Genomic DNA, 27,085 nt, shown 5'->3' with positions numbered 1-27,085 from the left:
GCTCTTCTTCCTGTAAGCTTCCATTAATGTTTTTCACTTCACTGTCCTCAAAAATAATTTCTGAAGCTGCGTAAGAAACACCCGAGCTGTGAATGAGGGCTCAGCTCTTCCCGCCCACCGCGGCAGAGCTCCTCTCCCAGGGTGGGGTACGAGTTCCCACGGCAGGCACCGACGTCAGCCGGGGCTCAGCGCGAGCCGGGGCACCCCGGGACCACGCCGAGTGACATTTCTGAGGCTGGTGTGTCTTGTCCCGCAGGAGTATGGAGTGCCCTTCATGGAGACCAGCGCAAAAAGCGGCCTCAATGTTGAATTAGCCTTCACAGCCATCGCAAAGTAAGTGAGTGGTGTGGTGGCCGTGCTGGGTACCTCTCCCGCGGTGGGGCCAGCAGACTAAGAGAAAGGCTTGGCACCAGCACCCAGCTTTTTCACTCCCTGGGCTGCCACCTTCAGCTTTGTGCTGGCAAGTACTTGCCATCTCGCATGAGATATGAAATGTCTCATCAGGAGGAGCTTTAGCAAACTATCTAGGCTAGGCTGAGTTCAACTGAGCTGGGCCAGGCAGCTTAGAAACAGGCAGCGTAGGGAGAGAATTCACCAGGCAGAAAAGTAATGCGTTTTTCCCTTTCCCGCAGAGAACTGAAGCACAGGTCCATGAAGCTGCCCAACGAGCCCAAATTCAAGCTCCACGACTACGTGAAGAAGGAAGTGAGAGGCTCGGGCTGCTGCAGGTCCTAATGCGCTCGGTGCATTTGTACAGAGACTCATGCCAAGTGTTTGTGCGCTGCGCTCTCTCCTCGTGGACAACGTGTGCATGTCTGTCTGTCGTGTCTGTATCTGCCTAAAAGGTGAGCCCAGACGTGGGGAATGGAAGAAGCAGCAGCAGAAAAAGCTCTCTGGGCTGAGGCGGGCGCTGGCCGTGCTGCAGCCACGTGCCGGGCGCTGCTCCCCGAGCCCCCACCGCATCCATCCGCACCGCGAGCCCTCCGGCTTCCCTGGCCAGTCGCTCCCACCCGGCTCGCAGCCGCTCGTTCGGGAGGGGAGCGGGCTGGGGTCTCCTGTTGTGCCCCCTGGGGCTGTTTCCACCATTCCAGCCAGGAGCATTATGAGGCTTCTTTAACGTTAGTAAGAATTACAGTGTGATTAAGGGCAATGAACGCTTCTCCCCACCAAATATCTGGGTAGGAAAAAGCCCCAAATTCCCTTTTCTTTCCCGCGTACCTGGAATTCAGAGCCTGGGGCACACAAGGAAGACTTGTTTTCAAGGCAACCAGTTTTGTAGTTGCTTACTTCTGTCTGTCCATCTTTCATGTGGTGTGACACACCTCCCCGATGAGGGTTTCTCCTCTTCCCCTCAGAAGACAAGAGCTTAGCTGTCGGTCTGAGTAAGCTCCTGCTAACCTTCTGTTGTACAAAGATTTCCTGAATGTTCATCTGTTCGGTAAAGGCTTTGGTTCTCTTACTTCTGCCGTTTCTGGTACTTTAATTCAGAAAAAAATCTGATGTATTGCAGCTTATTCTAAATACCTTCATGTAAGTGTGATGATAGCGTTTTTAGACTGCAACAGTGCTTTGATATCTTCAAAGTTCTCTTGGGACAGCTCTTTCTTTTAACTGAAGAAAGCTGGGGGGAATGCTGTAGGCATTGATTTTACAGGTTTCAGACTCTCCTGCCAGCTCTGTTCAATGGACTCCTCACCCCTTTGGTCTGTGTCAGGCATTTGGCTTTGTTTTTTTTTTTTTTTTTTTAAAACAAGCTGCACTTCTAAGTACAAATTTGATTCTGGATCAAGTGTTTGGCCTTTGGCAGTTTTCTAATTTGAAAATTCCAGGTGCCCGCTACACTGAACTTCCCCGCACTGCCCTAAATTGACCGTTTAAAATAACTCATCCTTCGCTCCCCAGCTCTCTCAGCAGTTAGTTCAGATGCCCCTACCCCATGTTTTGCTGGGGGTGTTAGCTCCAGCCCTTCACAAAGACCCCCCTGCAGCTACCGCTGGGATTCAGGCAGGCAGGGACTCCTCAGAGCTACAGGAAAATGAGCAGCTCACCTGTTATTGCACCACAACAGTATGAACAAGGATCCTAAAATCCAAGACTTTCTCTGAAATAACTGCAACAACTCTCTTTACCTTCACCCGCTCTAAGAGGTGGCAACGCCTGCTACAAGCACACTTTTAAATCTGTTTGCAAGTAGCAGCAGCACACAGGGAAGGCTCTGAAAGTTGCTTGGGCACTGTCAAGAAGCACAGAGGAATCTGTAAAACTCACTGTTTCCCGCTGCTTTGGTGAGCTTCACTGTGCTCCCACGACTGCTGCCTGACCTTGTCTCCTACACGAAGCTGCTTATCTTAGAGCCACCTCCCTTCTCCTTCTGGGCTGCGTAGCACACGCTTGCTGGCTGAGGTGAAGAAAAAAAGAAAAGTGGGATTTTGTGCAGTCCCTAAGTGTGCTAAGTACCTAAGTACCAGTATTTTGGTATCGCAGGTGTGCAGGGGAGGGCCAGCCCAGCAGAGCCACGGGACAGCAGTCAGGCAGCTCCAGGACCTGCCCTGGGCCCAGGTCTGACTTTGGATCTATTTTCTCTAAGCCTGACCTTAGCGGTGCAGCAGCAGCCCCTGTCCCGAGGCACCAGTCACTGCACGGACACGCTGCCCCAGAAGCTACAGGGAGTCGCAAAAATAAGCAGCAATATTCTTAACACTCCCATCAGGTTGCTGCCTTCCCTCTCCCTGGCAGGGCGGGACACCCTTGCATCTCGCTGTCTTGAAGAAACAGCTGCCAACTCTTCTTCAGTGTGGGACCAAAACCAATTTAAAAACTAATTTAAATAAGGAAGATGTAAATGCTACCCTTTGGAGTACTTTCGATATGCCTGTTGGGAGCCAACTCTACTACAGCAGAGACATCACAACTGCATTTCTGGTATTAAACCTGAACTTTAAGCCAGACTCAGCCCCCAGTCTCAAGTTCCCTCTAGACTGGTCTCCCAAAGCCCGCGCTCTGACCTCGCCCTAAAGCTCCTCCTCAGACTGTTATTTGGCATCTTCTTACATGGGCCTTTACTGCCACCAAGCGATAAAGAATTAATTGTTCAGCGCATTCAAACAAGCCAGAGGACTCGGCATTACATGCAACTTCTCATTTTTGCTGGCTCTTGTTTACAGCTTTTCATTCCTGTTAATAAAAATTTTTTAATAATCTTTGTGGCTACAATGGCTTTTTTGATCATCTAACATACACACGTGCACTGTTTAATTATTCATAGTTCAGCCCATTCTTGAACCCATCTAGACCCTTCCATTAGCAGCTCTGGGTGCTCCAGTGCCCCCAGAAAAAAATTAAAAGGGAGCTGGGCTAAGCCAAGCCGCAGCACGTTTTAAGATGCTCTGGTTCCCTTAAAGTGAATAGTAATAGTATAAATGGTCTGCTGGGTGCCCAAATGCAAAGTTTGAAGTTGGTCTGTGGCTTTACCCGTGGGATTGGTGAAAAACAGAAGCAAAAAGTCTTTTGAAAACTTTTATTAGATCTGTAAGGCATAAAATTGACCTAATACAGAAGCCAAATGGAGATCCACTGTGTTTACCTTAAGCTACCCCATGTGGTAGAGTAAAAGTCGATGACTTTTGATTTCTTCACCTTTGGGCAGTTCTGCTGCTTGTGTTTTAAAAACTTACTCCCAGGTTGTACAACGTCAGAAACAGCAGCTCCCCCGTTTGATACAGCAACCCTAAGAGCGCCTTTTTTTAGTCATACTCGGAGCTGCACCGCTTGCTCGGCTCCGGAGCCTGCAGCCTACGCTACCCCTTGAACAGCAGCTGTTTCAGCCACAGTTTCAGCCACCCGCGACCCACTCGTGCTTCCCCTGCGGCTGCAGATCCCAGCAGTACCTTACAGGAACACAGGGTACGCTAGAAACAAGCGATGCCGCATTTTACCTCCCCGAAGCCCCCGGAGTTGCCCGCCCCGCCTGCAGGCAGAGCTGGCGGGCGGCTCCGGGCATGGGGGGTGCCGGTCCCCGGGCCGCCCCAAGCAGGCCCTGGGAAAGCCTCCCACACCGCCGTTCATCTCCCCCCCCGCCTCACCACCCCCTCAAGGCCGCCACCATCTTGTTCTCGCCGGTGCGATCCGGTTCCCGCCGAGCCCTGAGGAGAGAAGGCAGCGCGGTGAGAGCGGGCCGCACCGCCGCGCCCGGCCCCGCCGCGGCTCCCTCGGGCCTCAGCCGGGGATCGTCAGCAGGGGCCGCGGCCACCCACCGCCCTCAGACGAGGTGTCAGAAAGGTAGATAAGATCATCACCGGCCCGCCCCCCGTTACCGGCCCCGCCGCCACCCGCTCCCCCTCACCTCTGGGCGGGAAAGGACAGGCGCCTCCCCCGCTGCAGCCTTTATAACTTCCCCCAGGTCGCTATTGGTCAGGCTGCGTGAGGAGATGGCCAGTCGCGAGCCGTTGGCGTGATCGCTCTCCCGCCTCCCCTTGCGCTCATTGGTCACCTCCCTTCCTCGCTCCAATGGCGCGGCGCGGCGCAGCGTGGCCCGAGGCGGTGGTCTGCCGCCGTCTGATTGGTTCCTGGAGGAGGCCGCGCCGAGCCAGTAGCAACAGTGGTTGTAACATAGAGTGACTGGGAAAGAGCCAATCAGCGCTCAGCCGCGGGGGATGCTGGGAGTTGTAGTCCTAACGTCACGGAGACCCGGGCGAGGAGCGGGCGGAAGGCGACACGCCGGACTACAAGTCCCGGGGAACGCCGGGTGCGGGGCTTCTGGCCCGGGCGGCAGCGGGGCCGCTAGACCAGGGGGGAGCAGGCCCGGGGTCGCGATGTGCCGGGGCCGGGCACCGGCGCTCCGGCCGCCGCCGCTGCTGCCAGGTACGAGCGGGGCTGGGCCGGGTTGAGGGGAGCCCCGCGGATGAGGGGAGCCGGCCGGGCCCGGCGCTGAGGGGGCTCTGTGAGGGGAAGGGCCGCGCTGGGCGGGAGGGTGAGGGCTGGGGGCGCCGGACAGCCCGCGGAGGGGCTGCGCGGTGGCCCGGGTGAGGGGGTCCCGTTCTAGGGAGGTGGCTGCGGCAGCTGCAGGGCTGCTCGGAGCAGCTCCGGGGGCTGCCGCCCGCCTGGCAGCGCTGCGGTGGCTTCTGCCGCCTCGTTCCCCTCCCTTGGGCGGTTTGTGTGGTGGTTTTTAAACTCTGTGCAGGGCCCGGCGTGATTTTTCAGGTGTGCAGAGGAGCTCGCGTATCCCCGCCGGTGTTGTGCGGTCTTCGGTGAATCCTGTCCCAGTCCTGCTTTCTTTGCCCCAGCTGCTTTCCTTTTGCTGTTTCTAGCGGGGCGTGCTTAATTTTGTCTTTTTCTGCTCCATTACTTGTCTGACTTAGGGCACGTGTTGCTCATGGTTCTCTCTTGATCTCCCAGTAACCTCATTTCCCTGTGCTTTGGTTTCACAACTTACGCAATTTAGGATATTTGGTGGTAGATCTCCGTAACTGCCCCAAGACAATTGCACATCTCAGCAGGCAATGCGTGACCGTCTTCTCATTTCAAACATGCTGTTTAGTTCTGCCTTATTCTACTGCCAGCTCGCAGCTGCTGTTCTCTGACAGACTTGCTGTCAAACACTTTTCTCCTGTTTGATCCGCGACTGTGACCCGATGATCCTGTTGTGTTGCGTGAAAGCCAGAAGCGAGGGCGTTCTTTCAGTTCAGCTTGCTTTTGAGCTCTGTTGGTATGAAAGACAACGGCTCAGATGGGCTCTGCTGGGGGCCGATGAGTGTGAGAAGAAAGCTGGTACATAAGTTAGCTGGGTTTGATATGTACATAGCAAGTCAGGTCCAGGCTATTGTACCCCCCGGGGGTAGCTGTATTGTGGAGAACTCTGGTCTAACACTTATTTTTCAACTTTGACAATGTTGCCAAATGCCTTATTTCAATCTCAGCACTTTAATTTTGTGCATTTTCACCCCAGCGATGTATTCTTTTCAGTTTGTCCGAAGCACTTAGTGCTCCTCTTCAGCAGCTGTTGCATTTTGGCTTCGAGTGTTTGTCAGTGACTCTTGCTTATGGCCACAACGACGTTGTTGGGTTTTCAGGGAGCGAGCTGCGTGAGTGAAGGACGATTCCAGAAAGCCCTTGCTGAGGGAAAATGGCATGAGAAAGTCAACCACTTCCATGACAGCCTTTACGTGGCTCCCTGGGAGCTGTGCGAGGAGGGGAGGTGGTTCACAGAAAGATAACCCAGTGCACCACCAAAAACTGGGGCTTCATGGTGTGAAGTGCTGTACAGACATTTACTGGCCATGAGACCTGGCTGTCACCGTCGACAAGGGGCAAGGGAACAGCCGGTGCTGTCCTCATTGCACGCCTGGGGCATGGGAGGTGAAAGAGTTTCTGGATTTCCTAAGCATCATGTGGGACACTGTAGGAGCAGGGAACTGTCTGTGGTCTGCCAGGTCCCCCTCCAAGTCGTGGGGTCCCCCACCCTGGGCACTGAGGAGGGACAGGGTAAATCCAGCCAGAAAGCTCCAGCTTTGTGGTTCAGTTTTCTGCAGTGTGCAGCAGCAGGTCACTTGCAGGTGAAACTGCCCTGCAGAAAGGGACGTTTCACCATGAAGGAGGTTAAATTTTACCAAGCAGCAGTGAGAAGCCTAAGCTGAATCAGAGTGACCAGAACATTCAGTCAGGGAATGCAGGTACCTTCACTGATAACACCCAAACATGAATTTTCATGATGTTGCTTGAACCCAAGGGAAAACAAACAAACAAACAAATCCATAGTTTTCAGGCAGTTTCATTCCCTGCCCTGAGGGATTGCATGGTGATACCAGCCACTTGGCAGCATGAGAGTGGTGGGGCTGGGCCCACAATTGCCCGTTCCTGTGGCAGCACAGCCTTAGGTGACCTTAAGCCACTCGTGAAGCACCACAGGTAAGTTTATGGCCTGTGGTTGAAACCCTCCTGCAGTCAACCATTCCCTTCTTGGGGCTCCACAAACACAACCCAGTGCTGGAGCTGCAGGGAGGCCTGCAGGCTCTAGGAAGTTGCCGAGCACCGTGTGACGGTGCTGGTGCTCGCTCTACCCTGTTGAGAGCTGTACGTCAGCCAGAGTTGGTCCTGAGCAGTGCTGAGTGTTTTGCAGCTTCACCTGGCGTTCAGCAGTTAGTCACCTCACGGGCTGAGCATTTGCCTGTCCCACGGGACCTCCCAAGCCCCCGCTAGCCATGACTGTTGTGCTTTTGGAAGCATGATCATACCTGCTTCTCAGGTTGTCTCAGCCAAGCCCAGCTGTGCCAGGAGAAAGGCATTTGAGAGAAAATCCATTCTGGTTTCACTAAATACTCAGATTACATGAACAAGTTCAGTCTGTCAGAATTTTTCCGCTCGCCTTCCCTTCCCTGGCTGTACTCCTGGGCATGAGGAGGCACGCACTGGCACGTTCCCTTGCCCCTGGGTTGGGGGATGTGGCGGCTGCCTGGGACAAGGGTGGAGGTTGGTGGTTGCTCGCAGGGGTACGTGTTGCCCTTCCTTCAAGCTCAGCATCTCCCCCAGGAGTCCAGGGCAGTGGAACCCCAACGTACCCCCTTACAGACTGCTCCCTCTCTGCCCTTAGCGCAGCCTGAGTTCAGAGCTTCAGCAGAGTTACCTTGCTGTTTTTAATGAGGTGTGAAAACTGCAGGTGTATCGAGGCCAGGTGAGAGCTCTCCCTGCAGTACCTGCTCCTGGGAGAGCCTCAGCTGTGGGAGCACCTTGTTCTCCTGCGTGGGGTGGGTGTCCCAGCAGTAGAAGTCCCCCCACCGTCAGGGCGTGTCTTTCAGGTGAGCCCTGCTCACCAGCTCTGCCTTTTCTGTGGCAATTCTTACTTAACTGGATTTCCCTGGATCGTCTCTACAAGCAAAGACCGTGTTGCTGTTTGTTAGGCTGCTTGATCTTCAGTATTATGAATAGTTTGGAACTATCTAGAGAGGGTGAGAAACTCAAACTCTCTTTAAAGTGAGCGATGGACTGTCCTGTCCCTGGAGATTTCTCCAATCAGAGGAATAAATCGGTGTGTGCTAAGAGGGTGGTTGTTTTTTCTGCACTAGACTAAACCTCTTCACTCTCAGAGCAGCCAGGGCAAAGCTGCAAGGCAGCACAGCAGAGATTGGCTGAGCTGTGGGATTTTCCAGCTGAATTTACATATCGCCCACTGCTCTGCATGCCTTTCTGTTTACATCACTTAAGAGCGATACACACATACACGCACACAGATAGCAGAAGAGACATTTTGACCGAGGAAAAGCCTGCCCAAAGCTTAGGAACTTGGTCATGGTGGCGTCTTGTTGGGTTTCGCCGCTCCATGCCAGCTTGCACGGCCGGTGGTGAGTTTTCTCCAGGGTAAAGTGGTTTGCCCTGAGTGCTGGGTGTCAGGGCTGTGTCGCAGTGTTCCCCGGGAGGCTGCTGTGCTGTAGCGGTCGTGGACAGTAATGAGGGAGGAACTGTTTTCATCCCTGTGCCTGGATCTTAGCGAAGAAGCAGGAGGTACCTGAAATCCAACACCAGTTTAGACGTGGGTACCTGTCGCCTCTCCGACAAGATGGAGCTGTATTGTGCTGATTTGGTGATCCTTCCAAGTGACCTTTGCAAGGATGTGGCAGGCTTGACTGTGCAGCAACTCAGCAAGTGTTTTCTGAGGTGTTTCTGGTGGTTTCAGAAATGGGAAATCCTCAATATTCTTTAAGCAAAGTTGTGAGCAGAGAAGCCAAGTTTGTGAGAAGAGGCGTTTCTCGCTGCCTCTCCCTTCCATCCTAAGCCATCGTGGCTACAGCACAGCTGCTAATGGTATGTTGGGGGAGTAATTTAAATACAGCTTTCCTAGCGTGGCGTTAGGTGGTTGTGGGACACTGAATGGTGCCTCTGTCTGAAAGCTGTCGGTAGATTTGCCAGGGTGGAAGTGTCCACATCCCCTGATCTCTTTCGGACTCGAGGATGCAGTGCTTGTTTATCAAAGGGCAGGATGTCACTAGTTTGATTGTGTTTTGCCCAGCTCACTTGCAACCTGGAAAGCACTACGGTTTTCTCCCTTCCTCAGTCGCTGGTTAACACTCTAGCAGTGAGTGTAGCTCTCTTACATCGTGCTCTCCTGCTTGTTCTTGGTGGCAAAGTCCAAGGAAACTGTAAAAAAAAAAAAAAAAAAAAAAAAAAAGCAGGTGACTGAAATTTACTGGAATTTCTTTTTTTTTTTTTTTTTTTTGGTGTGTGTGTGTGTGTGTGAAGGAGCTGATGCATTTCAGATGGATCTTTAAAGTGGTCTAATTGCACCCAGAGGGCAAGCAAGAGCATGGCATGAAGTTTTAAAGCTTTGAGGGATGTTGGGGAGGGGGGGAACAGGGTGTGGAAGTGATACTTTGTGCATTTTGGGTAATGATTATGGGCTCAGGTTTCTTAGGACTTTAATCGGGAAGAATCCCATAATGTGATAGGAGTGGTTGAACCTTTCCAGAGAAGTGCAGCCACCTGTGAGGCAAAGCAGTTTGAAAAGCCCTCGGTGAGTGCACAGCAATTGAGGGAAGAAGTAGAGAGGAAATTTTGATTGCCTTGGGTCTAGCAGGGTGGCTCCAGGCAAGGAGGGTGCAGCAGGTGAGTGTTCCTCTGGCTCCCTGGGGGACATGGGGTGCAGCAACTGCTAAAAACTTAGTACATTTATTGGTGTTTAACTCCTTTCCCAGGCCAGCTGAGAGATGTCTTTTGAAGTTTGGTAATTACCAGCCAAGGGTGGGACTAGGATGGCAGAGGATGGGGTAGTTTCTGGTTTTGATAGGCAAGTCTCTTGGTCAGAGCCTTGAAGTGCTCGTGTGGGCGCTGCGCGGGGCGGAGGTGAGAGGTGCGCAAGGGAGCTGGGGATCTGTTTGTACAGGGGTTTTCTGCGTGAGCTTGTGCTGCTCCTGGACTGATCAACCAGGATTGAAGCCCTCCACACAGAGGCTTTGCTTCCTCATGTACTGTCCTGCCAGGACAGAGGCTGAATCTGTCCATAATCTCAGCTTTGCTGCTGACCTGGCATGTCTCGGAGGTTTGTTAAATGAGGTGCAAGCCCATCTATCTACTGCATTCCTGCAGGCCAGATTGCAGCAGGGAAACCAGCAGCAGAGCCTCAGCTAGCTTGCAGTTCCCCACTTGTTCCCTCTGTCAAGCAAGGCCGAGGAACACCAGTTAGCACCAGTTCTGGTGGGATTTGTGCAGGTGACTATTAGCTTTTGAGGTGTGTGTGATATCTTACATGATGATCTGCCTTGCACAGAGGAGATGGCTGTTCCCTCTCAAGAAACAGCAGCAGGACTGAGGTTTTGTTTTGGAGGGGTAGGAGGTTGTTGGTTTGGGGGCTTGGTTGGTTTTTTTTTTTTCTTTTTTCTTAAACAAACCCACAATTTAATAACGTGAAGGTCCCTGAATGGATTTGTTCTTTGAGTGAGGATGTGGGGAAGATCAGAAGCTGTGAAAGGAACAGCATGCAGCACTAATGGTAGGGCCAACTTTTCAAGCACCTTTTGATTAAGGTCTTTGTGTGGAAGAGCTCTGAACGTGCCTGTTTCTGCCAGCCTGGCCACCCCAGCAGCGACCACGTAGGTGCTGAGCCGAGACGAGCTGATCTCAGTTGCAGGGGTTGGCCACTACTGAACCCTGGTCTGCGGCCCTTATGCATAAGAAAAATGGTGTGGTAGGTGGATGCTTCCAGGTCTCCTAAAATGGAAGTGAAGCTTCAAGTGTAGCTTTTGTGTCATGGAAACAGCATTGAACATTGGCCTCTGTTCTAACTTTTAACTTGATTTTAGATTTGGGGGAAAAATGAGATGCTTTGTTCCACCAGAGCAATCACTTTTGATCCAGTTACAAGCACATTTGAAAGTTGCTGCTTCAGGTTTTAACATGAAGTATTGCAAAAAGTTTTTCTATCCCAAGGACTCATTACCCTTTAGGAAAAGCACCTAATAGAAAACTATTTCCCTTTCTGAACTGCATTTGCACAAAGGAATGACAGTGTTCAAACAGCTGTTGAATGTGCTCTCTCAGCTCTGCAGTCAATTGAAGCACTGGTAAAAGTAGCAATTAAAAATGTCACTTTTATTTTTATTGATGACAGCTCAGTACAATTATGGTCTCAGTTTAAGTAGCTCAGAAAAGTTACTGTGACATTGAAGAGCAATGCAAAAGCTTGTAAACAATAAAAAGACTCTTTCTGTTCCACAGAACCAAAGCCCCACCAGGTGGAAGTTGCTCTGTCAGGAAGGCTGAACGTCTGTTCACGTTTTATGTTTCAGCACTGACTGCACATCTCTGTATATGTGCTGGGCCTTAGAGCGGTCACCCAAAGAGTGTAAGAAATGCCGGGTCAGAGCGTTACTCTGCCCAGCTCCAGGTCTGTCTTCAGCAGTTACAAACATGGAGAGCACATGAACCCAGCCACTTCCTACCATCCGTTTGCCTCTTCATTTTCCCACCACTCAGAGCAGTTGGTTTCAGGATACATCCCAGTGATCATTTTATTTGTCGTTCCCTGAAGTTTCTTCTGAAGCAAAGACCAGAACTGTTACAGCACTCAGGAGACAAGTACATTGAGGTTTTACGTAGCACCCAGGTGACATCCTGGTGGTTGTTCTCCACTGCTTTTGTGATGCTGCTGGCATTCTGTTGGCCTGTTTGTCTCCTGTTGTCCTCTGGGCTGCGAATGCAGCTTGGGGACCACGGAGACTCCAGTGTCTCTTTCCTGAGTTGTAGCTGCCAAGTCAGAGCTGAGCATTGCATACGCCTGCTTTCATTATTTTTCCCTAGATGCGTTGCTTGACATTTATCTCCATAAAAGCTCATCTGCAGCATTTTGTCCCCTCAGCTTTGTGAGGTTCTTCTTGAATTCCTTACCATCAACATGGTATTTGCCTACTCAGAAGAGCTTAGTGTCATCTGCAAACTTGGCAATTTCACTGCTCGTTCTTCATTCAACATCTTCACCTATGACCTTGAAAAAGCTTATCCAGCAGTGGTTCTTGGGGGAACCCTTGTGTAGTCTCCTCTCACCTGAGGAGTGACCACTGAGCTCCACCCTCCTGTCCGGTGACCGCCCTGAGGTGTCTGTCTGCATGTTCTGCTGCAGCTCACGCACATTTTACAGCCCGTGTTCTACAAGTCAGACTAGATGCTGGTAGTCCTCGTCACTGGGTTCGTTAAGCCCAGTTAATGCAGTTTACAAGCACTTATGAGTGCTATTTGCACCAGATACACTGACCAAGAAAGCCAACGTGACTGTCCCGTGGTTGTCTCTTGAGTTGGCATTTGAGCTCCTGAATCTTGTCTCATCTGTGCTTTGGTCTGAGACGTTCCCTTGCAGGTTGCTGTGGGCCACTGAGAATCATTCACAGGAAATGAGGGCAACACCTTGCTACTGCAAAGGACAAGGTGGACAGGGCCTGCCCAAACTGGGCTGGATTTACTAGCCCTGTTACCCACCCCACCAGAGCCCCAGCTGTGTGAAAGCTTGCGATGCAGCCGAGAAAGGGGGTGTAGACCACAAACCCTCACCCCTTGCTCTTGGTGCCTGCTTGCTGTGCCCTTGTCCGGCTGGGCTGGGCTGTGGGAGCAGCGTGGTGCATTTTAGATTTTTGTAAGAGTATTTCCCCGGTGATGTGCCAATACTCTCACGGATGTGTAACCTTCTCGTTCTGGCTGCGGTGTTGCAAGAGGAACAGAAGCTTGTGTTTTATTCCGTAAATACCCAGGCTGTGAAATAAGGAAATTCACGTCACAGGGCGGCTGTTCCCGGCCGGAGCAGAATAACACCATGCCTGCCTTTCTCACGAGGCCGGCTGCACGCGTTGGCCTCGCTCGCCAGCAAACGCTCCTGCTGTGTATGATTTTGCCAGCCCAGCGGTTTCCTGGGGGGTAAATAACCTTAGAGACAGCTTCAATGAACTGAGAGGAGGGGGGAAAAAGAACAAAGCAGATGTAGGACATGTCGCTGAGCTTTATGGGCTGTTGATTGCGCAAGGTGGAGATGCTGGCAGGTTTCTTGGCAAGGAGAGTCGGTGCAGTGTGGGGCATCGCGTCTGCCAGCTGCTCCCCAGCGCTGCCGCCCTTCACCAGCAGGATCCAGTGCTGTGCCCGGGTCTCGCCCTGGAGAGCAGCCTGAGCACAAACCCCAGCAGTGCCGTTGTGCCTGCGATAGTGTGGGTCCCGCATTAGGAACTGGCTCCTAATCAGGACCAGGAGGTTACGTGATGTTTGTGAAGGACCAGGATACTCTGCTCTCTCTTCGCCTCATGCCACATCCCCGCTCAAAGCCTCAGCCTTGATCCTGATGTTGGTTGTAAGGATTTTTTGCTGAGTATTGGGAATAGCCAGGGGGGTGTGTGCGCTCTGGGGGCTGAGGGGAAGGGACACCCTTGAGGGGGCCTGTGCCAGTCCCACCAGACCCCTCGTGTGAGCAAACCCTTCCACATGGCCAGAGGATGAGCCGGGCCACTGGTCCCAGAGGTGATTCTCCTCCCTGCTTTGGGGTGCCGTGGTGGGGTTGGCAGCAGCGTGGAACAGCCGGCAGAAAGCAGCTCAATTGCTGATCCGGTTGGCCTCTGCCATGGGGAGAGAGCACTGCTTTCTGCAGCTGCCTCTGCAACTGCTGGTGGTTGGGCTTTTCCTTGCATGGATTACTCAAGTAAGAATTTTAAGGCTTTTCTTTTCACTGAGTCTCGGAAGCCTGAGTTGATCCCTATGGTGTGCAAATGCTGAAACTTAGCCCTTCCCCTCCCTTGCATCTGGTTACTATCAGCCATGTGATTTAGCAAATAGCAGGTCCCCACAGCTTCCTTTTTCCAGGGTAGATTTTTTCCCCCTCTTTTTTTTACTGTCAAAACCACTAAAGTTGCATGTTAAAAAAAAAAAAAAATAAAATCAACTCCAGGCAAGGAGAGTCTGGATCACAGGCTGGGTTCCCAAGCCGATCTCCAGACACGTGGGTCCACACATGCCTCTCTGGTTTAGAGGGCAGTCCTGCGCTCTTGTGCTGCTGGGGCACACGAGTTCTTTTAACAGTTCTTGTCTTTTCAGAGCAAACGGATCCTGTCCTCTCACTGCAGGCGTCAGGCTGCCTCTGCAACCCATTTTGCTGTAAATCATAACCTGACCCTGTAGAGTCGGGAGCTGGAAAATTGGGAGAATGTTTCCTGCATGAGGGCTTCTGACCTGCTGCTCTGCAGAGCTGCTGAAGATGCTCAGGGGATTCCTGGAGCCCCTTTGTATGTGGTCCCCTGAGAAGAACTTCGCAGCCCAAAGGATTCTGCAATTTCCAGTAAATCTTAGTTTTTCTTCTAGGTCACAGAGCACACGTGTTTTGTAACACAAAATATTTGATACTTGGACTGTGTCATAGTCTGTATCTCCTCCGGACGCAGTTCTGCTCAGGCCCTGCAGGCTGGGCAGCTGTGCCTGCAGTCAGGGCAGGGGCAGGAGCTGCCCAGGGCCGGGGCAGGGTGCCCCAGGGAGGGACACCAACCACCCAGGAGGGATGTTCAGGTCTTCCAGGCCTGGGAGCTGGCCAGGGTTCAGATGCCAAGCCAAGGTTCAGGGATCTGGTGGAGATTTTTGCAAGTGCTGTAGGAAGCTGGTATTAATGTCAACAACACCAGCTCTTTTCTGCCTCTTTTTAATTTCTTTGGTATCAGTTGGAAAAGGCCTTTCTCGGTACCTCTTGCAAGACTGAGACGTGAAGGAGCTGTCAGACAGTGCTCTAGAGAGGTGTCTGCTCTGTTGAAATGCTTCCTGGATATGGTGGTTGCAGAGATTTGGGCTGAAATCAGATATTCAAGTGATGGCTGATGCTCTGCAGCCTGGCTGATATTCCACTCAACATTTTTTCCATTGCTCGCATTCCTCTGGTTTCTCTTCAGAGAAGACATGAAGCAGACTCCCTGCTGCTGCCTGCAGGTAGGTTGCTCAGCCAAGCTGCAGAGCACAGGACATGCTTATAAACAATGTGTGGAAAAACCCCTGTATTCCAGCCCGTGTTCCCTTCCTCGCTTCAGATTTATCCAAGATCTGTTGAAGTTGGAAGGCATTTTGCATCCGTTTCAGTGGGGCTTTGGGACAGGGTGAAAGTGCAGGTGTTCCTCTGAGCAGTAAGCAGTTCTGTGACATGCTGGGTTACCCCGTGAGCCGCACCACGGCAGACACCTCCGAGCCTGCGCAGAAGTTTCAACAGAAGTTATTTAAAGGGTCACACTCATCCTTGGCTGACGGGCCATAACTCACGGATTGCAGTAGCTCAGGTGCCTGTGTGTCACTGTTCCACGTCTGATCCTGCGTTTAATGATATTACAAAACTCCTCAAACTGTTGGTTGTCTTCAGTCTTGGTTTTTCCTGTCACTGTGCTCCACGGTGAGTGCTTCCTCATTGCTTTTTTGAGTGTTCATGTGCTATGTTTAAAGGCAATACGTACCCTGAAAATGAGAAGCGGATGAAGCTTCTGCCTGAGTCTCCAGACCACCCACGGTCCTCCATAAGGATGGGCTTCCCCTCTTTCCACCTGGGAATGATTGTTTGCCTTAAAACCCAGTAGGAATATTTGATATGTGAGGTTCCCTGAATGCTCTCAGGGCTGGTGAGGTGGGAGCATATCCCCACTCTTGTCTTGAGAGTACTGCAGGATAGAGGGTGTTTGGGTAGATGTTGCTGAGGTTCTCTGAGGAAGGAATAGTGAATTCCTAGCCCTGAAAAGTGAGTCTCTCTATTTCCACCCTAACATGGGAGGAGGAGGCTGCTGAATCCCTTCTCCAGAGGAGAGATTGGTGAGCTTAGCTGTATTGTTAGACATAGGGAACCTAAAGAAGAGGGGAACTTCAGGGATTTGTGCGTGTTACTAGACATGAGATAATGCAACCTTGAGACATGAAATCCCAGGAAATGTGGCAGTTTGTGTCATCACTCATGGAAGTTCTTGCTTTGCATTATTTATGAGCACTGCATCATCTGGAAGCCCCAGCTGAGGTGGAGACCTTTTTGTGCTAGATGCTGCACAAATATCCAAAAGTTCTTTCCTCTTAAGGCTTTGTAGTCCAGTTACACTGTGCAGAAGAGGTAAAGAGACTTGTGCAGGGAGGGAGCAGAGAGCCCCAATGACTTGCCCAAGGTTGCAAGAGGGCGAGAGGCTGAGTGGGGTTCAAATCTCCTGTGGCCAAGGCCAGTGTGTTACCCAAAAGCTTCGTCTGCCTCTTCCCCACCACCCACCCTCCCTGTGCCTCCTGCTGTCTGTGCTCTAAGGAACCACCGCAAGGAATAACAGGATCCTGATGGCCAATGCCAAACTCCTCGCGTGCCGACACCCAGCTTTAAACTCAGCAGGTCTCCATGATGCAGCAGCACAACACTACTTCATTCCTGCTGTTCTTGAGGCAACTCCAGCAGCTCTGCTTAGCATCTCCTAAGGGATCTGGCATTTGCAGACAGCCAGGACAGTGCTTTCAGATGTGTGGAAAACATTATCCAGATCCCTGTTTTTAAGACGGTCTTGGGTTTGGTTTGGGGGTTTCTGTGTGGTTGGTTTTTTGTTGGGTTTTTTTGTGGTTTTGTTTTGGTTTTTTTTGTTTTAGACTGTAGGTTTTTCCTAGAGTTTAGACCTGAGAGTGATTCCCTGGACTGTGCTGCTGCTGTAATCTGGCTCCCTGGCAGTTGTCCGATAAAGAACTGCAGCGAGCAACATGAAGTGCTGCGTCAGGCGTGGCTGAGCTGTCGGCCGTTTTGGCTGAGGACAGCTTGAGCGTCACCTTTGCAGCGTTTAAACTGGGAGTGCAGGAGGTTGCCGGTGCTCCGTGCAGGCAGCCTTGCACTGGGGCTCGTGGGAGAGGTGGGTATGCTCTTGGACTGGGACTAAGGAGGCCCTGGGCAAGTCCCATGTCACAGCTACGTTGTGTGATCATGTCTCTCTTTTGAGCCTCAATTTCCCTCTCTGTAAAGTGGACAAATCACAATGGTCTCCTTTATAGAAAGCTTAAAGATTTAGGACTTGTCACCCTCAGGTAAGAGAAAATCAACTAGAAACATCCAAGACACTTCACCTCCCCAAAAGTTGGAAGGGTGAGCAGCAGGAGTGTGAAAGCCTGGCTGGAGCGGTGCCAGTAGGGCTGATTGCAGGGGTGTTTCTTCTGAGGCGCCCTTTGCTGGTGGTTGGCTCTTGTCCTGCAAAAAGGGATTTTGGTTGTGTCTTAGTAAACCATTTCTGGTCTGTCTGTTTAGCCCTTGGACTCTGCTGCTGGCAGAGACTTAACTATATGTGGGACAGAAAGGGGTCTCTTAATCAGGATCCTTCTCCCTGTCTCCTTGGGCGAGTGCAAGCCGTATCTGTCAGCTGCAAGGATGAAGGGGCAGCTTGTGAGGAGAGCTCAGTGCCCCGCTGAACCCTTGTCTTCTCTGAGGGAAACCTCTGCTGAAGCCAGAAGCATCTCTGTACGATGGCAGAAGGGAGGTGCAGCTCCTTCCTATGGGTACCCTGGCTCCAAAGGAGAGACTTTGAGAGCGTCTTGTCAAGTTCATTGGGACAACAGCATAATTTTGTGCCCTGAAGCCAGCATTGGGTTTCAATGGAGGTTAAAGAAAGCAAACTCCATGTGTTTCTGCAGATTATTATTGTGTAATACTTGCCTTTGCAAAGCTGAACCTAGCAAAAAACTGTGTAAACGATGGAGGAAAAGAAATGAGCCCCTCTGCTGACTTCTGGGGCAGAGAGGGTTTCTCTTTCTGGATGATGATTGATACTTTGCTGGTTGTTTCTGAGCAGAAACTGGGAGTGAGATCCAGAATCGCAAACACATTACTTGCAGTAAGGTTTCTTTCATGGTTTCCTTGACCTCATAGCTCAGAGCACACCGGAAAGAACTCCCTTTAATGCAAATATAAGTAAATCAGATGTGGGACTTCTGCTTTCTGCTAGGATCTAGCCCTGGCTTTTGTGTTCACCAGTAGAGCCCAGGGCTTTTGAATTAAACAGCAAAACTCCCAGTAAGTTCATCACAAGAACAGGATGAGGCCTGTGCTCATCACACTTTCGAATATGAGGCAGCCTTTAGTTCTGGGGGTGCAGGGACTTTCAGGCTTTGGTTTCCTTGGCTGGAAGTGCCAGAAATCGCTTCAGAGCCTGCCTGGGAAAGGGGTTCTCTTGGAGGGATCCCTTTCTGCCACCCCAGCTGAGGAGGATGTGGGGTTGCTGAGCTTCCAGGGCACCTCTACCTTCATCTGGCAGTGGGTAGTCCTGGGGGGAGGGAGGCAGTCACAGCCCCTCGCGCTAAAGCAAAGCCCCGGGTGACTCAATGGGCTGTTTCTACCGTGTGCTCAGAAAGTGCCCTGAGCCGCAGAGTTGCAAGTGAACAAGCTCCCTGGGGTCTGGAGTACAGGCCAGCTCAGCTTGAGCCTCACAGTTAATGGGTAAGGGTTTTACGGGTATAGCTTTACACCCAGAGACCTTTTCTGTCCTCCATGCGCTCAGCTCCCCGGCACGCTGAAAGATCACGCTTGTATCTGTGGCCTCAGCCAAAATCCCTCTGCCTGCCACGGTACAGTCTGCTCTGCGTTTGCCGTTGCTGTCTGGTGGAGGGAGCTCCCTTTTAGGGCCCTGCTTACTCTTCCCTGCTCCATGCAAAGTGTTTTGGGAAGCAGCAGACAACCTACTTTCTGGACTACACTCAAACTGGGGAGGGAGAGAAGACCAGATACAGAGCCTGCGAAGGGTTCTTCTCTGCTAGGACTCAGTCACGGCGGGTACATACTCTCATTTTGAAAAGACTGATCTGTATCATGGCCAGTGGAATGCGATCTTAGAGTAAGTAGTCTCCTGAGAAGTCTCATCTGCTGTTAAAACAATCATATACTTGTAAAAGCAGCTAATGATTCCAGTATTTGGGCGATTGAGGGGTTGTTTTAGAAGATAATTATATTTTTAGAAAGTGCTGAACGCTCATCCAGGAATGATTTGAAGGAACCTGAGCTTGTCCTTGCCACTTGCTTCTGAAAATCCAGGTTTATGTGAGTTTAGGTAAATACTTAGCCTTAATGCTGCAGGAGAGTGTTCTCTGAGCCCAGGAAAATACATACACCGAACCTAACTCTCCTTCTGTCTGTCTTCTGCAGAGCAAACTTCCCATGACTAACAGATGCTGGCCTAGATTATGAGCTCAAACAAGAACGCTCGCTACAATCGTTTCTCCAGTGGCACAACAAACATCACTACTTCCGAAAACACTAACGGGGTAAGGCTGGTGGTTTTTCTTTTGAGAAAATGAAGACACCTGTTGAAAATATGCTATTTTCTTGCCACTTAAAAATCACAATATCCACAGATAAAAGCTGAGAATATGTATGTACATTTTTTTTTCACCAGTTCAGGAGAGGTAGGAAGCCTTTGGGCTGTGCTGTAGTGATACGCACTGACCTTCATTTTGTCAATATTTCAGACAAGAATGGAAACAACTTTTGGGCCAGCCTACTCTGCTGTGACGACCATCACAAAGGGTGAGTGTATTTCATGCGTAGAGCTTCTCCCCAAAGCACTGTGTGTGATCCCTACCAGGTTTTTTGTTGTGGTTGTTTTACAAATCATAAAGCTGTTGGGAGAATCACTGTGTTCACTGCAGACAGGTGCCGAGGTGCTGGTTTTAGTATTATGCAGCCCAAGTGTTATTTAATCATGGCATCTGATCACCAGGCGTGATGGAAATGAGCATGCACAGAAATTTTCTCCCATTGGGCAGACTTAACAGTACCACTGGGAAGCCCTTGCTGAAATTAGGATAGTACAACAGGGTTTGATACAGAGCTCGGTACCAAATCTTATTTATCCCTGTGACTTCTCATGCAATCATTACCAGCGCTGAATATTCCCCTCTTCCCTCTCTGCCTGACTGTGAGTCACTCTGGACACTTTGATAAAACCCCCATGGCCATTTTTAGCTCAGACAGGAGGGGGTGCACGTGTACCTGCTCATTTAAAATTCCTGTGCTTTGTTCCTCAAAGCCCAGCAGGTGAGGAGTCTGAGCCCTGACACGTGGTGTGAATGGAGGAAGAGGTCTGGTTTCATTCTGGAACAGAAATATCCTTACTTCAGTAAAGATAAAGTGTGGCACTTGACACTGATTTAGATAAGGAAATGAACATCAGCCTGGGGAAAATGATTGGATTACATTTATACAGGATTCCAGACTCTAGGTGGTTTTGGACTCCTGAATATTTACATTCAACATTTTATAATGATCTTTAACATGATATTTATACAAATACCTCCAGTTTAATTTAGTGTGCTTCCCTTGTGCTACAAGAATATCCAGACCTCCCTTGATTGAAGTGATTTTTGTGGGTGACTGAGATATGTGGGAGTATAAGGTTTCCTTTCAACAGTGTGTTTAACCTAAGGACCTGTTAGGATATTATCTGTGCTCTTCTGTGGGCCAGCTACCTTCAAAGGGCCGCATGCTTTTCAGCAAGCTATCGGAGATCAGGATTGTTCTGCCTGCACTGATACGTCCAGGTCATGAACTGGAGTTGGGGAATCCCTAGCCTTTTCCTCTGCCAAGGTACACTTACAGCTACAGAGACTGACCTATAGCTTTTAAATGTTACTGAGGAGCCTAAATGTTTGCTCTTTTTTTTTTTTTTTTTGCTTTAAAGCTGACGGGACCAATACTTTTAAACAGCATCGTCGGACCCCATCCTCCTCCAGCACACTCACCTACTCCCCACGAGATGAGGACGATGGCATGGTAGGTGTTGCCAGGAGCCCCCATGCTGACTGGCTTAGCTGATGATGTGTCAAATGAGAGATGTCTGGTACTCCGCTGGACTCCTCTGCCTCCTTCATCATTCCCATGCGCTGCGTGACGTTGGAGGCAGATGTCTGCACCAGAGGCAGGACCAGGTTTGGCGTTTCCTGGCTGCTCCCCTGGGAAAGCAGAGGCTGCTTCTGACCTGGGGTATTAGGCTGGTGCTGCTTTTTAGACTGCTTGAAAATGGTGTGTGGTTACAAAGCCCGGGAGCTACAGATCCCCCAGGCCTACTTGTTGGGGTGTACCTGCCTCCTGAGGTGAGCAGTGTGCTGTGGCTCTCCTGAGCTGGGGGGAAATCAGAGCTACTGTCAGCGCTGTCTGGGGCTGTGCCTGGGCAGCAGAGCTGGCCCTGCAGTTAGGATCAGAAAATCCATTCCTCCTTCCACCTCCAGAGGGGGCTTCTGACCGCAGGGAGCAGGTCTGGAACCTGCGGCGAGGGATGTCGGACACTACAGACAGCTGGGGAATGACATCATTGGGGTCTTCTCACACAAACCACTCCCATGTCTCACAATATCTTTGCAGAAAAGCACTTCCCAATTTTAGACCCAGCTTTCTCATTCATCACACTCACTTCTGAGTAACTTCTTTTGGGAGAATTTAGTGATCTGACAGGCCTCAGGGTTAGCTGCTTAAAGAGAAATCATCTAAACCAATTAAATCAAGAACAGCAACAGCAAACCTCAGTGAATGGATGGACAGCTCTGAGGCCTCGACCTTCTCCTGTCCCTAGTGCTCCAGCCACATCCCATGACCACAAGCTCCTGGTTAGATTTAAGCATGTTAGTAGTAGACTTCACATTAAGTGCATGCTTGTAGGCTTTGCTGGGTTACGAGACCCACCTTCCAGGCCAGGGATAAATGGATCAGTGCTGCTGCTGAAGTTAGGCACTGGCAGAGACTGGGGTCAGCAACAATATGGAGCTACAACACTTCTTAAAATAAATTTGACACCAGATTGCAAAGAGCTTTATTGTCAGCATCCTATAAAGTTCCTTCTGTTTCTCAGGGATCCTGCTGTGTTTTATGTGCGCCTGTGGTGGTTTTTGTTTTTTCTGTGGGGTTTGTTTGGGGTTTTTTCCAAGTCCTTTGAACATTTGCCTTGTGTCCTTGGCAAACGCAGCTCTCTGTCACATCACTGACCCCATGGTGCTGGGCCACTGTTCCAGGAAGCCCTTGGCTGTCAGCTCTGATCCCGTGGGCTGAGTGCTGTGCTCAGAGCATAGGTGAGGATTTTTCCAGAGGAGCAGGGAGTGCTGGGGACTTTACATTTAGCCATGTCAGATGGAGAAGCTCCCTGACTCCTTTGAAAACCCCAGTGTCATGAACTGAGGTGTGCAGCCAAGAACAGGAGATCTCTCCACGGACTTCGCCGCAGTCCTCTTGGACAGTCTCGGCCCACCTTCCCTGGAGCGCTGAATATTCTTGAGCAAAAATAGAAAGAGGATTAATGAGTGATTCAGGAAGCAGCCTGCAGTGTGAGGTGCTAACAAAGCAGAAGCGCCACAGCCCCGCTCTGCCTGCTGCTCCAGACAAACTCCCACTAACCCTTTTAGGAAGCTTCCTTTGCTTTGTCAAGAAATAATCTGGGATTTCCCTTCCTCATTTCTAAATTTTCCCTTCTCCAGAAGCTACCAAGGGCTTGTCAGCCATCAGAGAGACAGCTGGAGACAAGACAGCCCTCCTGTGACCTCCACCACCCCTTTTTCTTTCTTTTTAAAGCTTCTCTTAATGAAACCAAAAGCGGAGCAGCGTGTTCTGCATGCGAGGCAGGGATTATTGAGCGGCTGCTGTCATCTTTCCTGAAAACAGTGCCATGGGTTCCCAGCCTTGCTATGCCTGGGGGTAGCAGGAGCGAGGACTGTGGTGGAACCTTCACGTTGAGGCTGCTTTTGTAGCTGACATGATGGGAACTGCACCTAAAGATTGCAGCTGGATATTGGGGCAAATGTGTGCTAACGGATGAAGAGCTGACCGGCTCTCCAGAGTCTCAGCTGTTAACAGGGAGCTTCACCTCTCAACCAGAGGTTGGACTGAGCTACTGGCCAGCAGCAAGCTACCCATCTTCCATCAGAAGATGTTTGAGCACTCCATCCTTGGGCTGTTGGAAGGTGGAACTGATGTTTAGTGCAGAAATAGGCCTGGCACAGCTGTGGGGAGGTGGGACCTTTCTGACAGATCCTCCCACATCCAAGCCTGGCCGAAGCAGTGCCACTTGTGCCACCCTGCCCCTGAACTCTGCAGGCTTTGAACTGTAAACACTGCGCTGGGGCCTGGCGCTCCTTGGCTTTGGGGCACAGGGGTTCCCCCCCAAGCCTGGGCAGAAGCCCATAGCATGGGGGTCCTGTGGTCCTCGCTCCCTATTGCTCTGTTTGCAGCACAAGAGCACCCTGCGGTCGGTCCCCTTGTACCGGCTGCTCTACGCATGACTAGTGCTGCAAAGCTCAGTCTAAATAGTCAGACTAGGAGCAGGAAGCAGTGCAGGGACCCTGTAGAGCTGAGGGCTCTGGAGTCTTAGCCTTGTTTACTTGGCAAAAACAAAGGCTGCAGATGCCTAGAGGGGCAGTGAACACCAGCGTGCACCTCTGCCATACAGCGTTGTCTCCGCAGCCCAAGCGGAGTGATCTTTGTCAGCACATCAGCTTCTCTCCTGCGTAGTTAACACCAGCCCAGCCAGGACACGGAGCTGAGCAGTGTTGCACAAGGCTAGCAAGGCTGTGTCTCACACCCCTGCCTCCTGGAAATGCTCCTGGGCTGCAGTCCCCCCCTCTCCGTTGGTGATCCACACAGGATGTTGCTCTTGATAAAAGTGCCTCACTGCAGAGCCTGCCTTTGCTGCCCTGATCTCTGTGTCACCTCCAGAATGGGAACTATGCACAGTCATTCTTGTTATTTTAATAACTTCTGTTACTAGTGGAGGAAAATAATAAAATTAATGGATACACATAAAATTGATTTACCTCGTTATAACCATTCCTCCTCAAGGTTTACATATTTAGCCAATAAATATGCCGTCTTTAAGAAAAGGAGCTTTATGCTTTGGCTTCTAAGAAGATGCAGCACTTCTGAGCTCCTAAGATCCCAGTATCATAAAAATTAAGAAGCAGAGTAGTGTGAGGAACCAGCAGGATCCTGGTCTGCTCCTCTTTTGCAGCCCAGTGAGGACTGCACTCAGACTGCAGTATAGTTTGTCTCTGGGGAAGGCAGCAGTCTCTGAACCTCATCTTACATCTTTTATTGCTGAATTTCCTGCCTGCCTCACTGGCCTCCTACATCGCTTTTGTCTCTCCTTGGGTGTGATGTCAACACTTTCACCCAAGGCAAGCACACAAAATGTGTCTTGGGAGGTTCAAATTCAAGACGAGGGAAAAAAAAGCCAAAACAGTTTTGCTGACAAGGTAGTGCAGGACAGGAACGCAGGGTGGCAGAGTCTCATCCGTGTGGCTTTCCCTGTTCCAGCTGGGCAGTGCCAGGAATGACCTGATCCAGGGAGAGTCCCTCTTCGCAGTGCCAGCGATCTCCAGGTCTCCTTCCTGCCAGCACTTGTAGGAGTTGCCAACTGACCCAGGCTACGATCAAGCCACGTGTAGGTGTGATAGGTGCAGGCACAGGCAGCCGGGGCATTGAGCATCTCATGATGTGAAGTGGCTGAAGTTTATGGCTCAGTGTTCCCATTTCTTTGTCAGCCCATCCATTCCACCCCTTGAAGACCTTTATTGTGTCTCTCTGTGCTCTTCCCAGTCTGCCAGCAGCAGCTCTTCCAGAGTACCCCAGCAGTGGCTGCACTACCAGCTGTGCTAGACCCCCAAGTCCAGTCACCCCACGGTTCTGAAGAGTCCCTGGTTTTGCTTTGATGCCGAAGTGCACCTTGGTTGCACACTGCTGGTTGATATTCCACCCTTAGAGATGCGCTTCTAGTTAATATTCCAGCAGCAGCGTTCCCTCAAAGCCAATCCCAAGGCCACCGTAACCAGTGGGATTTTTCTTGATTGGTGCATGCAATGTCCACTTAGCTCTCCCCTCCCGAGCAGGAAGCGACAAAGCCAGTCTGTTACTGAATTGAATAGAAGGAAGTCTCCACACTTACGCAAAGAAATTTGGCAGAAGTTAGATAGCGAGTGAAACAACAAGTGCTGCTGCAGAGATTATAGAAACTGCAGAAGCTGGTAGCTGTCTCTGGGGGAGATTTACAAAGCTTTCTGTGAAGGATTAATTCTTCCAAACCATTGCTTTGCGGGTGCGTGCGGTAAGTATACAAACGAATGCACCTTTGAGACAGTTACGTGCTTGGAATTTAGATGTCAGCTTGGTTTAGAAAGTTAAAGCTGAATGATGCCTGTCCTGTCTCTGAGCACGGCGCAGCCTTCCCGGCTGCTGGGAAGGGCACACAGCAGCGGGACGCGCTACTTCTGGGGGCCGCTCAGTGCAGCTTGGCGGAGTGGATGAACAAATGGAGCAGCTGAGTTTTGTGGAGGGGAGGGACTGAACTTGAAGTCTCTGTGCATAGGGTTTTGGAGCCGGGGGAGTTATTTGGAATAACAAGAACTGGTTTTTATCTCTTTGAAGCCTCCGATCAGCACCCCACGCCGCTCTGACTCTGCTATCTCCGTCCGTTCATTGCACTCTGAGTCCAACATGTCCTTGCGCTCGACGTTCTCACTCCATGAGGAAGAGGAGGAGCCAGTAGGTATTTGGGATTTTCTGAAGGAGCAGTATTAGGGAGTTCAGTGTCAAAAGAGTAACTTAGTGGACTCTTGTGAGTACATAGAGCTATCATAGGAAGATTTTTCATGGTGTCTGGCAACTAAAAGCCTGGCTGTCAGGACTCCTGGTTTTAATTTTGCCTCCACCACTGACTTCTGCAAGTTACTTTGCTTCCTTGTGTACTATTTCCCTGGCTGTAAAGAGAGGACAGTGGTGAGGCTTTTCTGCTTCTCAGAAAAACTGTAAGTCTTAGCAAAGTCATGTGTGATTCCCTGGTTCTGCTGCAGAGCAGTAGGGGGCTGCAAGTCTAGGCTGGTGGTCTAGCCCCAGGCAGCAAGACTAATACAATTGCCCCCTGATTCAGAGCCCCATCCTGCATTTAGGGCTGCTGGCACCCCACTGACTTGATTGTGAGCCCCAGGAGGGTGCAAGGAATTGTCCACATGTGACTCTCGTCAGGGGGGGGGACACTTTTAAGCTGAGCTTAGCTTGTGACCCAGTAACTAACCCCAGACTGGATGCATAAAAGGTCAGGCGGCATTTTGCCACAGGTCTGGGATAAAAGTGTGTGTTTCGTGTTTAGGAACCCAGGGGGTTGTGTTTGTGTTTCTGAGAGCAGCCCAGGATGAAAAGACAGACCGAACTGCAGTGATTGATTTGAAACGCTCTGAAATGTGAAGCCCGGCTCTGGCATGGAGTGCAGAGCTGTGCTGCTCCGAGAGGACGTGCTCAGAGCCCGTGCTCCGGCAGTCCTGCTTGGTAAACAAAACTGGAGAGATGCGCCCATTGCGGCAGAAACAATGTTGTTTCTGCTTCAGAAGGGAATGAACGAGCCCTTCCTTCAGGATGTTTCAAAAATACAAAAGGGCAAGCTGTTTTAAAATTGCTTTTAAACTTCAGGCTTAGTACAGGGAACATTTTTGACAACGCACTGTTCAATCCAACCAAGCAAAAAGTACCAGACAGTGCAGGTCACACAGCTCTGGTGACTTGAGTCACTCTGGCAAAAGGGTTGGTCCATGCAGTTTGCTGTCGGGTCCTGATCTTCCCAGATGCTGGTGGCCCCCAGTTTGTGATGAGCTGAGGGTCTCCAGCCATTCCCAAGTTCATTCTTCCCCTACCTCCTACATACTGGAGGTCGGCAGGTCCAGACAAAAGTTTATTTCGAGATAATGAAATCCTTAGAGCTCCCTGAGGCTCACAGCTGAAGAGTTGTTTTGCTCCTTCTGCAGAGCTGGAGGCTTTTGCGTTTGGACTAATCCTTGTGCTCTCCTTGTCCCTTTCTCCCCTCCTCTTCAGGAGCCGCTGGTGTTTGCTGAACAACCGTCTGTGAAGCTGTGCTGCCAACTGTGCTGTAGTGTGTTTAAGGATCCAGTCATCACAACCTGTGGGGTAAGGCAGTACTCTTCCAAATCACAAGCGTGGGTTCCACGATGTCCAGTGTGAGCTATAGACAAGCCCCGAACTGTCCCCAGTGACTGTCAGCCTGATTGAGTAAAGAGGAGGCAGCCCCTGACCAGGGAAGCCAGGCCAGCGTAGGAGCAGAGATGCTGATGGATGTGGGTTGGATTTCCCCAC

At 50.9% G+C, this 27,085-nt stretch overlaps 2 protein-coding genes, 1 long non-coding RNA gene and 1 other non-coding gene across 11 annotated transcripts in view; 2 read left to right on the top strand and 2 right to left on the bottom strand.

Annotated features, from left to right (window-relative positions):
- Positions 1-3,201, top strand: part of RAB26 (RAB26, member RAS oncogene family) — a 32,577-nt gene extending 29,376 nt beyond the window's left edge. The window contains exons 8-9 of the mRNA XM_074841154.1: positions 257-333; positions 633-3,201. Coding sequence (XP_074697255.1) covers positions 257-333; positions 633-735 — 180 coding nt within the window. The 3' untranslated portion in view covers positions 736-3,201. The remainder of the gene's footprint in view (positions 1-256; positions 334-632) is intronic.
- A 304-nt stretch (positions 3,202-3,505) lies between these two features.
- On the bottom strand, positions 3,506-4,568 carry LOC141930298 (uncharacterized). The gene is made up of 2 exons (XR_012625254.1): positions 4,343-4,568; positions 3,506-4,142 (listed from the first exon to the last, which is right to left on the bottom strand). It is a non-coding gene; the product is annotated as an uncharacterized LOC141930298 (long non-coding RNA).
- LOC141930558 (small nucleolar RNA SNORD60) lies at positions 4,211-4,300 on the bottom strand. The gene has a single exon (XR_012625341.1). It is a non-coding gene; the product is annotated as a small nucleolar RNA SNORD60 (small nucleolar RNA).
- A 157-nt stretch (positions 4,569-4,725) lies between the features above and the next one.
- The window catches only part of TRAF7 (TNF receptor associated factor 7), a 36,284-nt gene continuing 13,924 nt past the window's right edge, over positions 4,726-27,085 (top strand). Inside the window, exons 1-7 of one of the 8 annotated variants that reach the window (XM_074841464.1) lie at positions 4,729-4,860; positions 14,047-14,287; positions 19,115-19,233; positions 19,438-19,495; positions 20,649-20,740; positions 25,370-25,486; positions 26,807-26,899. In XM_074841464.1, the coding sequence (XP_074697565.1) occupies positions 19,153-19,233; positions 19,438-19,495; positions 20,649-20,740; positions 25,370-25,486; positions 26,807-26,899 (441 nt within the window). In that variant the 5' untranslated portion in view covers positions 4,729-4,860; positions 14,047-14,287; positions 19,115-19,152. Of the gene's footprint in view, positions 4,861-8,236; positions 8,334-8,682; positions 8,794-14,046; positions 14,288-15,351; positions 15,374-19,114; positions 19,234-19,437; positions 19,496-20,648; positions 20,741-24,908; positions 25,050-25,369; positions 25,487-26,806; positions 26,900-27,085 lie in introns of those variants that run through there. The other 7 variants (XM_074841468.1, XM_074841461.1, XM_074841462.1 and 4 more) reach the window with 7 other exon arrangements.

This window comes from Strix aluco, chromosome 15 (genome assembly GCF_031877795.1).
Source record: "Strix aluco isolate bStrAlu1 chromosome 15, bStrAlu1.hap1, whole genome shotgun sequence".
Taxonomy (NCBI): domain Eukaryota; kingdom Metazoa; phylum Chordata; class Aves; order Strigiformes; family Strigidae; genus Strix; species Strix aluco.
This window is presented reverse-complemented; position numbering and strand designations above follow the sequence as displayed.